Genomic DNA, 13,379 nt, shown 5'->3' on the forward strand with positions numbered 1-13,379 from the left:
AAAAAAAAAAAATCTATGGTACCATAGAGTTTTACTGCGATTCCTAGAGCACCCCCAGTGTGATGTCCCTAGCATGATGTCACTTCGGAGTGATGTCATCGTGTCGGGGATGGCGCTTGGCAATGGGGCTCTTCGGGGCTGGGGATTCCAACCCCCTATGGCCGGCTCCCTACCGGCGGATTGGGGCCCTCCAGACCATGGGATCCTCCGCCCCCAGCAGGAGCTTGGCAGCTTCATTCCTGCTGCCACTTCTTAGTCCAGGCAGGGAAATATGAGGGAGGGGCAGGGCTCACTGGTATCTGCATAAGATGCCAGCATGACACATCACAGCACCAGGATCTTCCAGCAGCCCTGCAGCATCCCCTGCTACATGCAACTAGCAGACAATATAGTGCTTCTCAGGCCTCATCAGCATTGCAAGAGTGATGACAACATTCCTGCAGAAAACCTGGAAGTGACAAAGGGTAGCTCTAGGAATCACCAGAAAGTATGGTTTTACCATATGTCTAGGAATATCCCCGATATTCCTAGAGATCATAGAATCAGAGGGTTATTATCGCTATTGTTTCCAAGTTTTCCCTGGGAGTGACGTCATCACACTCAAAATGCTGAAGATTTTTTAAAAACTGGTTCAGGGGCTCAGCACCAAGCCCACAATGCCACCACCACCCCACATCTTCATGCCCAGCCCTCCTGCTGATTGCCAGGCTCATTCTCAGGGCCGCGCTAGGGGTTCTGCTGCTCAAGGCATAGAATCATAGAGTTGGAAGGGACCTCCAGGGTCATCTAGTCCAACCCCCTGCACAATGCAGGAAACTCACAAACACCTCCCCCTAAATTCACAGGATCCTCATTGCTGTCAGATGGCCATCTAGCCTAGGGTTGCCAAGTCCACTCCAAGAAATATCTGGGGACTTTGGGGGTGGAGCCAGGAGACATTGGGGCAGAGCCAGGAGCAAGGGTGTGACAAACATAATTGAACTCCAAGGGAGTTCTGGCCATCACATTTCAAGGCACAGCACACCTTTTTAAATCCCTTCCTTCCATAGGAAATAATGAAGGATAGGGGCTCCTTCTTTTGGGGTCCACAGAATTGGACCCCCTGGTCCAATCATTTTGAAATCTGGGGGGTATTTTGGGGAGAGGCACTAGATGCTATACTGAAACTTTGGTGCCTCTACTTCAAAGGACAGCCCCTCCAGAGCCCCCAATACCTCCAGATCAATTCCCCATTATACCCTATGAGAATCGTTCTCCACATAGGGAATAATGAAGTGCCCAGCAGAGATTTCCCTCCCGCCCCCCCGTTTCTGGCGACTCTGAAGTGAGGGACTGGCCTCTCTACTCATGAGTTGCTGCCAACTTCTTCAAAGTAACACAGACACACCATCCCAAGAGGAAGCCTTAACAATCAGAGATTGAAGCCTCCGAAGGTGGAAAGTCACATGGGGGCTGTGGGGGCGGGGCTTCCCCCCATCAGCCAGCTGACCGAAGGTGGAAAGGAGCCTGGGAAAGCAGAAGAACCCTTGCTGAGACCAGGGAATTGGCAAGCCTAATCTAGCCTCTGTTTCAAAACCTCCAAGGAAGGAGAGCTCACCACCTCCCGAGGAAGCCTGTTCCACTGAGGAACCGCTCTGGCGGTCAGGAAGTTCTTCCTAACATTGACCTGGAAACTCTTTTGATTTAATTTCAACCTGAAAGCGACCAGTGCCGCTATAACAGGAAGCCTCCAAAGAGCTTAGTGCACTGTGCAGAGCTCCTCTGATCCTGCCTTTGTGTGCCCCGTGCTGCCTTTGTGTGCCCCAGGATGAGCACTTTGTGTGCCCCAGGCCGCCGCCTACCCCACTGAATCCCACACACCTGGCAACCCTAGTACTTCTGTATTGCCTGGGCTGAGAATAAACACAAAGAGCCAGGGTTTGGCCTGCTCAAAAGTACAGCTGCTGATTCCTTTCTGTATAAGCCAGTAAGGTCACGGACTTGTTCTGATGGGGCATGCAGCCTCCGAGTTCAGGTGTGTGTCTGATCCCGCATGTCCCTAGCCTGGCCCTGACACACTTCATCCATGGGCATCCAAGATGACTTTGCAAGAGCCCTTGAAATAAAAACACCTGCACTGTTGGGCTATCGACTCAAAGAACAGTCACCATGTGTTTACAAGGAAAATGTGTGAAGGGAACCCCCCCTCCCAAATCATAATCAGATAGGCAGCTACTTGGCTTTAAGTGTCTATTAACTGATTTTAAATGACAACGGAAAGGCTCCACAAGTACTTTTGACATACGCATTTATATCGCTTCTCTGATCGGGGCTATTAGAAATGAATACCAAATGAGCCAACAATAATGCAATCCCTAAAACACCACCAACTCTGTTGCAAGCAATCAGTGATTTATTCTTCCCTCGTCCTTTTCTTTGGCTGTTTTTGTCTTCCATTCAGATCAGCAGGTGAGTGTTTTTCAAAGCCCTGTAATAAGTGTATGTCCATGGAGGTCAATTTGGTTCATGAGCTTTCGATTGGCTTTTAAAATCGAGCAATAATTAATGTCTGAGATGCATTCCTGATTTTGAAACATTAAATGCTAAACTATAAAATTTAATACATGTCCTCCTGGATGATCTATACTGCAATCCTAAGTGTGTTTACTCAGAAGTAAGCCCCATTTCATTCACAGGTAAACAGGGGTTTTTTTGTAGAAAAAGCCCAGCAGGAACTCAGTTGCATGTTAGGCAACACCCCTGATGTCACCATTGTTTCACATAGGGCTTTTTTGTAGAAAAAGCCCATCAGGAACTCATTTGTATATTAGGTCACACCCCTAATGCCAAGCCAGCCAGAACTGTGTTCCTGTGCGTTCCTGCTAAAAAAAAAGGAAGTCCTGCAGGTAAGTATTCTTAGGACTATAGCCCTAGTTTCAAACTCCCAGCTGAAATGAAGTTGCACTGTTGACTTAATTGAGCAGCAACAGTTTATACCAGGGGTGGCCAAACTTGCTTAATGCAAGAGTCACGTAGAATAAATGGCAAATATTTGAGAGCCACAAGACATGAATGTCAGATGTTTGAGAGATAGGTGGAAAGAAAGCAACTTTAACTCTAAATGCACTCCAAGCTGCCAGCTGGCTTGGCTTGGAGAAGTGATTTAAGAGGCAAAGGTCTTCCCCAACAGGGCGGTGGGGGCTTCAAGCCACACAATATGTGTGAAAGAGCCACATGTGGCTCCCGAGCCACAGTTTGGCCACCCCTGGTTTATACAGACATTGACAATACTTTCACAAGTGACACAATGCATATTGCTGCAGGCCACACCAATGTGGTAATTTGTGGGCAACATATTCATCTCAAAACCTTGACTCTGGTTTTGTGACTTAGTGTCCCAGTCATGGAGTGACAACTTTTGCAAATAAAAACATCCGTTCACATAAAGACAAAGGTTTTGACTGCTCCTTATATAGAGCTACAGACTAGATAAATCAGAGATACAGGATGCGGTCATCCTAGGTTTCAGAGCATTTGTTAACTGCGGATTCTGCTTAACAGCCCTACCAATAAAAAACCTAAAAGAGGAAAAAGAATTAACTCTGCAGAGGGACATTTATGTCTATGATTTATGGGAGAAGTAATGGGAAGCTTCAGTACAAGCTGGCACAAGAGCTTATCAAAGGTGAAACAGGCCCTCCTTGTTAAAAAGAAAGTACCATCCAAATACTGAGCCCACACCAAAAGAGGACAATGTCCTTCAATGTAAATTTTACAGTGAGGATTGGGGTGCTTCAATAGCCGTTCACCATTAATATTAACAGCTCCGTGTAAAGGTGTCTCACACATGCATGAGGGAGACACGTGTGCACTAGGCTTCCCAACCTTCCCGCCATGGCGGGGGACCCCAGGATTTCCACCCTCTTCCCCCGCTCCCCCAAAAAACGGAAGCGGGGGGAGGGGGTGGAAACAGCATCGGGGAGCATGGCGAGCCGCTGCATCCCGGAGCCGGCGAGGCCGCCGCGCTGCTGCTGCCCCCTCCCCTCCCACCGCAGCTGCTCCTCTGAGATGAGCCCAGGCTGAGCCCATCTCAGAGGAGCAGCCAAGAGGCGGCAGCAGCGCAGGGGAGGGTGAGGCAGGCCAGGAGCATGGCAAGCCACAAATCCGGGCCCTTCTAGGACCCGGACTCGCGGCTCCCCACGCCCCCGGCCCGCCTCCACCCCCCCCTCCGCTTCCACCCCAGAAACGGAGCGGGTGAGGCGGCAGCGGCGTGGCGGCCTCTTCTCCGCTTGCCGTGGCTGCTACCCTGGGTGGATCTATTAACAATCCTCGACAGCTCAGTGGGCAAGGGGGGGGGCTCAGAAGGCTGAGCGCTGCTCGGCCTTCAGCTCTGGTTCCTGCCTGCCTCAGCCAGTCCTGGGTCCGGGATGGCTGCGCCCGAGGGCGCAGAGGGGTGGCCACGTCCAACTTTGCCCCGCCCCTGCCCAGACATCCGGCGGGAGGGGGGGCGCCTTTCCCCCACAGACGAGCTCTCTCTGGCTTCTGCAGCTGCTGTCTCTGAGAGCTCCTCGCCCGCCCCGTCCATGGCGCCGCGGAGGCCGCTGCTCCTTGGGGCCCTCCTCCGTGGCCGTCAAAGCCAGCGCCGCCCCGACAGTGGAGGTGATGGTGGGGGTGCTGCTGCCGGAGCGCAACCTTGGCTACCCCTTGGCCTGGCCGCGCGTCCAACCCGCCCTGAGCCTGGCCCTGGAGGCACTGGAGCCCCAGCTGTGCCCCCAAGGCCTCGACGTGCGCGAGGAGCAGCCACGGCGAGCGGAGAAAAGGCCGCTGCACCGCTGCCGCCTTGCCCGCTCCGCTTCTGGGGTGGAAGCGGAGGGGGGGGTGGAGGCCGGCCGGGGACGTGGAGGCCGGCCGGGGCTCGCCGTTTCCCCCCTCCCCCTAGCTCCACCCCAGTGTCTCCTGGCTCCACCCCAAAAATCTCCTGGCTCCACCCCCAAAGTCCCCAGATATTTCTGGGGATGGACTTGGGAACCCTAGTGTGCACATACGTGTTGTTCTTTTTATCCCACTGTGTGCAGGTATCACAATTTTACTAGCATTTCTTTGCTTCAGGACCCTCCACACTTTTTGAGCTGGTGAGCAACTTTTAGAATTTTGAGCGAGAGTCAGGGCACCACTGAAAAATGGCTGCCATAGGAGACGGAGTCAGTCACCAAACGGTTGCCTCATTCAATCAAACCGAAACACCACACCCACACACCAACCCGCGTTGGTTATGTTTTGCTTTTGCAACATCAAGGCCATGTGAAAGTCACAAGAAAACAGAGGGAAAGTGAGGGGAAGAATGTTGACTCTGGAGACTGTCCTGTCCTATCCTATCCAAGTCTACAAAAGCAGAACCAAATGGCAGAAGGTTATAAATAACTACTCATCTAATTGCCTCCAGGTGACCAACGTAAAAAACTACAATAGTCAATTCACAATTGTCCCGGAGCACAGGGGAGACAAACAAGTGTCAATGATTGCATGAAGCTTATACTAACCTTATTCACACATTACAAGGAGCACACACATATTCTGCATGTACATGGATACAGCTGTTTGTAAGAAAAAGCCAACATACATTCATTTCACAAATAAAACCAGATACCACTACCTAGATAAATGTGGAGTTTAAATCTCACATGTCAGCAGTATTTGTGTTGAAACCACCATGCGAATTACTAACTGAACATATGGGAAATCAAGTATGTAACATGGATCAGGGGTTCCCAGGGTGGTGCCCATGGGAGCCATGGATACTTTTTCCTGGGGCCCACCAAGTATTTTTAGAATAAAGGTAGGGCCAGGTGAGGTTTTTGCTCAGCAAGGTTTCTGATTGGCCATTGGAGAGTTAATTGTTCTGATTTTTGAACGGGCTGCTTTGGAAGAAGCTGAAACCACAGCTCCTTGTGCAACTGAACGTCAACTGTGGCAGCCATTGTGTGGCTAGTTCTGCCTCCTGCCATAGTTTTGCCAACCTCCAGGTGGTGGCTGGGGATCTCCAGCTATTACAACTAATCTCCAGGTGACAGATATCAGTTCACTTGGAGGAAATGGCTGCTTTGGAAGGTGGTCTCTGTGGCATTATACCCCGTGGAAGTCTCTCCCTTCTCAAATCCCACTCTCCTTAGGTTCCACTCACAAAATATCCAGGTATTCCCCAACATGGAGCTGGCAACCTTACTCCTGTGGCAGCCATTGTGCGGTTGGCTCTGCCTCCCATGGTGGTTATTTTGCAACAGCCATTTTGTGGCTGCACCCATCATTATGTGTCAAAGCCTCTGTTTAAAAACCTCCAAGGAAGGAGATCCACATAAGACCATAAGAGAAGCCATGTTGGATCAGGCCAATGACCCATCCAGTCCAACACTCCGACACACAGTGGCTAAAAAACCCAGGTGCTATCAGGAGCTCCACCAGTGGGGCCAGGACATTAGAAGACCTCCCACTGCTGCCCCCCAAGCACCAAGAATATAGAGCATCACGGCCCCAGACGAAGTGGCTAATAGCCACTGACAGACCTCTGCTCCATATGTTCATCCAATCCCCTCTTGAAGCTGTCTACACTTGCAGCTGCTACCACCTCCTGCAGCAGTGAATTCCACATGTTAATCACCCTTTGGGTGAAGAAGTACTTCCTTTTATCTGTTCTAATCCAACTGCTCAGCAATTTCATTCGCGTATTGTGAGAAAGGGAGAAAAGTACTTCTTTCTCGACCTTCTCTAACCCATGCATAACCTTGTAAACCTCTATCATGCCATGCGCTTGCTTGCGGGAAAGGCAGAATATAAATCTGAAAAATTAAAATAAAATAAAATAAAGGACTTAACTTAATTCATGCTGGAGGGGTGATAGCAGCCCACTCCAAGTATCTGTAGAATTTTGAGGTGTGACTCGCAATGGCCACTATAATCCAAGTTGGTCTCTAGGATTTGAAGGGGAAGGGGCTAGGTGAAAGATCTCAGGTAGATTCCGAGTTAAGCTTAAGATCTTAAAAAGTAGATTCATGTGCACACTCAGCTCCACTGGAGCAAAGAACAGATCACAATAACTGTTTGCTATATGCTGGGTCAGGCTCTGGTAACAGATTTCAAGGATCATGGCTCCTGTTCCCTTTTTACCCTCCTCTCACACAAAGCTCGGTGTCCCCAAGCAAATGATCTTCAGCCATCTGAGCGTACAGAACAGAGACTGCTAATTTAATTTTTAAAACCAACCTTCATTTTCTTTTCCAGGCGAGACCACAAACAAAAACAAATCACCACTTTCTAGCCAGAATCCCACCCAGAGCTTCCCAGAAAAAGGCTTATTTGATGCAGCAAAAACAGTCAGCCAGTCACCCCCTTTCACCTCCAGCGATGCTTAGGACACTGTCCATTGGGCACCAGGCAAACGCAGGCTCCTGCCAACCGTTGCCAGAAGGTACGCCGAAACCCAAAGATCACATCCGTAGAATTCCAAGAGGCATGGACAGTAGCACTCTCCAGCAGTTATGTGGATACTCCAAAACAACCCAAGGCTATAAACAAACACCAGAGAGCCAGGATAAAACAGGTGGTGTTTAATACATCAGTTTCTCTTGGCATAAACCCCCATGATTGTAGACAGGCAATAGGCAGTTCAAAATCTCATTTCTGGCTATGCTTTGCTCCAGAGAACAACATTCCCCACAACTTTTACCATCAATCCTTCCAGTAATATATCATTACATTGTGAGCACAGAGTTACCCACAATTCCATTTACTCAATACTAGAAAAGCCATCCATTACTTAACCAATGAAACCACCAAAACCTGCCAAACAGCCTGTTGCAAATCAACAATTAGCACCACTGAACTGAAGTTACAGCTACATGCAAACCAATCCATCTTTTCTGCTTGGGATCACACGCCGCAGTCTGAGAAATCCTCGCTTCAATATACATTTCCAGTCATGAGAATATTCTTGCCAACCCAGAAGCCATGCCCACTGGTGTCTCCAAAGAGGGTGAAAAAAATCTTACCCCTGTCCCTTCCCAGAATCTCTTGGGAGACAGAGAAAGGGATCGGCATGTACCTTTGAATCTGATTTTAACTCTGCATTGATTGATGGATGTTACCAGCTCAGAGCCCATTCGGGGAAGGGTGGGTTATAAATTGAAAATAATAAATAAGCAATACCTTTCATCCCGAACTTTGACCGCCGGCCATACTTGTTGATCATGATGAAAAGGACCACCAGAAGGACACAAGCAAAAGCTGCAAGTCCGACAGCTATGGACACCTGCAAAGGAAACCCTGGACGTCAGAGACTCAGAAGGCATCGCTGCCATTCAAAACAGAGCGGCTGCATTTCTGCTTTCAAAAGTCAACGCAAGTTTCAATATCAATACGGCAGAGAGCAACATTACTGAAACTGGTTCGGATCATGAAAGGGGGCAGAGCACAGAGGCCAAGAGGAACAACAAACATTTTGATTTGACTGCTGCAACTGCTATGAGCTCACCTGGATGGCTGTAGGCAACCAAGGTGGACCCCCAGGGTTTCTGCCACCCCAGGCGAACGATGATTTTAGTAACCCCCACCTACATTCAGCATACATACACAAACATAACATCACATCAACTAGCTCATTTCAAGAGATGCACTTACCTGGAATGTAAGCCCCGCTGAACACAGTGGGACTTACTTCTGAGTAGGCCTGGGAGGAACATTGGTTTGCTCCCTGTTCATAGAATCATAGCGTTGGAAGGGGCCATACAGACCATCTAGTTCAACCCCTGCTCAGAGCAGGATCAGCCTAAAGCATCTTTGAGAAATTTCCCCACAGCCTGGGCTCTGTGGCTGCCTGTGGCACTTCAGCCCCCAACTCCAGCTCTGGCACCCCAGGTGGTCATTTAGGGTTGCTTTATGGCTGGACCAGCCGAGCTAATCTCTCAGCTCTCTGCAGTTCTACCTCACAGGGCTGCTGTGTGACTTGCAAAGGTAATTGCAATGAAGCATTTCAAACATGAGGTGCAAAAGTATAATATGTTTAGTTTAATTAGCCCTCTTTGGCATCATCTGCACTCCCCCTGGGCTTCTTCTCCACCCTGGGAAGGATGCTGCAGCTAAAAATTTCTTGAGGAATCTTGAACTGCTGGCCACTAAGGCTCAGATATCACCGTTTCTAGTCTGGGAATCATAAGAAGATCCCTCCTCCCAATCAACCAGTGGTGTATCCTGTTTCACACTGAAGCCAACGAACGAGATAGATTCCCCTAATGCTTCCTCCTAGCATCACATCAGATTCTTCTTCCTCAGGATGTGAAGGTTTCCTTTAGTTGAGGCAAGAAGCACTTCCTGTTGTCCGTCTTGACCAGGGGTGGAATTCCAGCAGGAGTTCCTTTGTATATTAGGCCACACACCCCTGATGTAGCCAATCCTCCAAGAGCTTACATGTCTTTTTTTGTAAGCTCTTGGAGGATTGGCTACATCAGGGGTGTGTGGCCTAATATGCAAAGGAGCTCCTGCTAGAATTCCACCCCTGGTCTTGATTCTGTTTCAGTTAAGCTACTCCTCCTTAGTTGCAGGTGTCTTGCCTAAGCATAGCCAGAGGCATAGACCTTGGGCATAAAATGAAGGCAAGAAAAAAAAGGGACCTTGGCCCTTAGCCCTCAGCCTATGACTCACAACCTGAGACCTTAAGTAAGCCAAGCCAGCAGGTTCAGGATGTTTTTTTTTCTTTTTTACTCAGGGCTTTTTTTGTAGTAGGGACTCTTTTGCATATTAGGCCACACCCCCAGATGTAGTCAATCCTCCAAGAGCTTACAGGGCTCTTAGTACAGGGCCTACTGCAAGCTCTGGGAGGATTGGCTACATCAGGGGTGTGTGTGGCCTAATATGCAAAGGAGTTCCTGCTACAAAAAAAGCCCTGTTACTTCTTTAAATTGTAACTTTGTATTTTATAAGGAGCTTTGGATCTCCACTGGGGAAAACACCAGGAGTAAAAATACTTAAAATAATTAAAACAATATCATACTGGCACATTCTCCAGGACCTGACGTGAACGGCTAGCCCACTCCCATCAGACTTCAGAAGCTAAGAAGGGTCGGCTCTGGTTTGTACTTGGATGGGCGATCACCATACAACAGGGGTGGCCAACGGTAGCTCTCCAGATGTTTTTTGCCTACATCTCCCATCACCCCCAGTCATTGGCCATGCTGGCTGGGGCTGATGGGAGTTGTAGGCAAAAAAAAAAGCATCTGCAGAGCTACCGTTGGCCACCCCTGCCACAGAACTCCAGGGTTGCTACCCCAAGGCAGGCAATGGCAAACCACCTCTGTTTGCCTCTTGCCACATCCTCTGCAACTTGACACCACTTTCAACCAGCACATTCTACCGGGGAGTGAGGGGGGCACACGAATGGTTTCAGCTCCTCTTTGAATGCACAACATGCAACAGATCCCAAGTTTCATACCACTTTATGAGTGGAAAGGTTCAAACAGGACATTCAAGAGCAGGGATATGATTTTCAAAATGGCAAATGTGTCTCCACAAAAGCCCTGAGTGGAGGGAGAGGAGGGGAGGGGAGGCTGGATGGAGCAGGAGAAGAGGCAAGGAGGGGAGGAGGGAGCTGGCAGCTCTGTTTCCAAACAGAAAGCTTTGCTAGAGGCACCAGCAGCTCCTTCTGCACATATTGACAGAATATTTATTCTTGGCTTTTTGGTGTGCAGACAGCTTTCTCTCGGGGGTTTCTTGCTTCTGCATTTGGGAAAATATTCGTTCGGCTTTGTGCAACTCGCTTAGCTTGTAAAAACCCTTTCCCGTTTTAAAAGTGAAATACATTTCACGTAAAAAACAAAAGGGACATTTTGTTCCTTGCAGGCTCCCACTTCATCCTGCCTTGGATTAGCCTCATGCTTTTATTTATACATTTGTGTTTTTATTAAATATGCCTGGACAGTTTCTGCATTTCTTTTTCACTACAGCGGTGGTGAATAATGGGGGGCGGGGGGAAAGATGTTGAGGGCTGGAACGCTCCCCTGTGGAAAAGGGATTGTGCAGATGGAAGTTTAGCGCAGCAGAGAGAAAGGCCAGCTGAGATTTCTCCCTGGCATGCTATATTTCCATCTGCAGGATTTCTCCCCCCATGGGGCACATTCAAACAGACACCCCCTCTCCCCATTGGCCAATACAGCCCATTTCAGGCACAAGAGGACAATGAATAGCAACTGATTTTATTATTTACTTGATTTCCTATCCTCTTCACAACCCAGAGAGCTCCGCAAGGCCTCCACTAAAAATATTACTAACCCCCCCCCCCATTAAAATATGACATTGTGCTCATTAGGCTTATATTTTGCCTGGTGGCAACACGTCAATTCCTGCCCCTTCTCTTAGCCTCCCACCCTCAATAATTTGAGGAGGGAGAGGGGGCGAAATGGAGATAAGGGAAATGGTGATAATGGTGACTAGGGTTGCCAATCCCCAGGTGGGGGCAGGGGATCCCCTGGTTTGGAGGGCCTCCCCCCCACTTCAGGGTCATCAGAAAGCCAGGGGGGGAATGTCTGCTGGGCACTCCTTATACCCTAGGGTGACAAATTCCAATAGGGTATAATGGAGAATTGATCTGCAGGTATCTGGGGCTCTGTGGGGGCTGTTGTTTGAGGTAGAGACTGTTGGAGCAAGAATCTACATAAACCCAGTCTGACAGCTACAGTATGACAGCTGGTGATCTAGCTGCCAGGCTAGGTCACAGTGACCTGATCAGCAGACCGGCTTGAGCCGGCAGAAGCCAAGTGATGCAATCTGCTGAGTCAGCACGGCCAGGATTGGCTGCTTGGACTATATATGATCTGTGTGTGCATCACACAGGTCTCTCCCTGTGAGATGGTGGTTAGGCGAAGCACTTTGTCCGTGGAGGTGATATTGTATAGACTGCACTTGTTGTGTATATATGTTAATACACCTTTTGGCACTAGTTGCACGTGTCTGCCTGATTTTCTTTCCTGGAGCCCTGTGTCGGGCAAGTCATCTCCCTCACTCTGCTACTCCCGCTCCGACAGGGTTATGGGCCCAGGGCGGTTCCGCTGCGCGGAGGAGAGAGTTGAGAGTTGAGCTGACTGTGAGGTTGGGAAGAGCCGGAGGCGAGGAACGCCGGTGAAGGACACAGAAGCACCACCGTTCTCTGTTTGAGAGCCAGAGGGACGTCGGCAGCCGGCCGTGAGGAGGAGTCGGCACGATGGCTCAGCAACAGCTTGGAGTAGCCGTTGAGAAGCTCACCTCAGCCAACTACGCGGTGTGGAGCCTGAGAATGCAACACTACCTCAAGCGTGAAGGGCAATGGCTGTTCGTGAGTAACCCCCCTGCTGACTTATCTCCTGCCGAGACTGTGTTGTCGGATAAGGCACTGGCCAACATAGTGCTATCTATAGGAGATGACCAGCTGGTTTATGTGCGAGGGAAGGACACTCCCAAGGCTGCCTGGGACGCGTTGAGTGCGGTGCATGTTAGCACCACTGCTGGTTCCCTCATGGCCTTGACAAGGAGGATGTTCCGCACCGTTATGCCGGCTGGAGGGTGTGTGAAAGATCACATCAAACGGCTAACGGACTGTTTCGTTGAGCTGGAGGCAAGAGGCAAGACTGTAGCTCCAGACGACAGAGTGTACATTTTGCTGTCGTCGTTGCCACCTGAGTACACTCCCCTGATAACTTCTCTGGAGACGGTGGACGTAGCGACCCTGACCATGGAATACGTCTGTGCCCACCTGCTTGACTTCCAAGAGAGAATTGCGGCCGTGAGCTGTCCGGGGGTGTCGGCCGGGCAGCGTGCTGTTATCGGTGTGTCCGGGAAGACAGCCAAGAATGAGCCAGCTTCTGCTGCTGGCAGGCGTCCGAAGGTGGAGGAAGTGGAGCCGACTGCGTTTGCAGTCCGTCGCTGCTATGGATGCGGGTCGTCGCAGCACCTGCTCCGAGCTTGCCCTGAGAGGGAGAAGAGGCGGGGGCGTGTGCGGCGAGAGCGGAGGACCGCCAGCCCGTGTGAAGAAAGCAGCTGGCCAAGGTTGCACTCCTTGCAGAAACAATTTGTCCTGCTGCCAAGTAGCGATAACGATGTTGGAGCGCAGCCCAGAACTCCAGCCCAGGAGGTGGCACCCAGTGGGGCTGGAGAAGGTGAGCCGAATGCTGGCACAGAGCCTGACGAGCAGAGTCAGGAGGCAGAGCCTCAAATGCAGGAACTGGAGGTAAAGTGTGAGAGTCAGGAGGTTCAACACCCAATTACAGGGGCAGAGCAACCAGCCCAGGAGGTGGGAACAGAGCAACCCGAAGAAGACAAAGCTGGTCCAAGCACAGGGCCACGGGTGTCTGCCAGGTCCACCAAAGGCCAACGTCCCGCTAGGT

General features: G+C 50.1%; 1 protein-coding gene across 4 annotated transcripts in view; it reads right to left on the minus strand.

Moving 5' to 3' along the window:
* Window positions 1–13,379, minus strand: part of NTRK3 (neurotrophic receptor tyrosine kinase 3) — a 589,304-nt gene that overhangs the window by 327,992 nt on the left and 247,933 nt on the right. For all 4 annotated transcript variants that reach the window (XM_060260076.1, XM_060260077.1, XM_060260079.1 and 1 more), the window contains exon 11: window positions 8,179–8,281. In XM_060260076.1, the coding sequence (XP_060116059.1) occupies window positions 8,179–8,281 (103 nt within the window). The remainder of the gene's footprint in view (window positions 1–8,178; window positions 8,282–13,379) is intronic.

Source organism: Heteronotia binoei, chromosome 19 (assembly GCF_032191835.1).
Source record: "Heteronotia binoei isolate CCM8104 ecotype False Entrance Well chromosome 19, APGP_CSIRO_Hbin_v1, whole genome shotgun sequence".
Taxonomy (NCBI): Eukaryota; Metazoa; Chordata; class Lepidosauria; order Squamata; family Gekkonidae; genus Heteronotia; species Heteronotia binoei.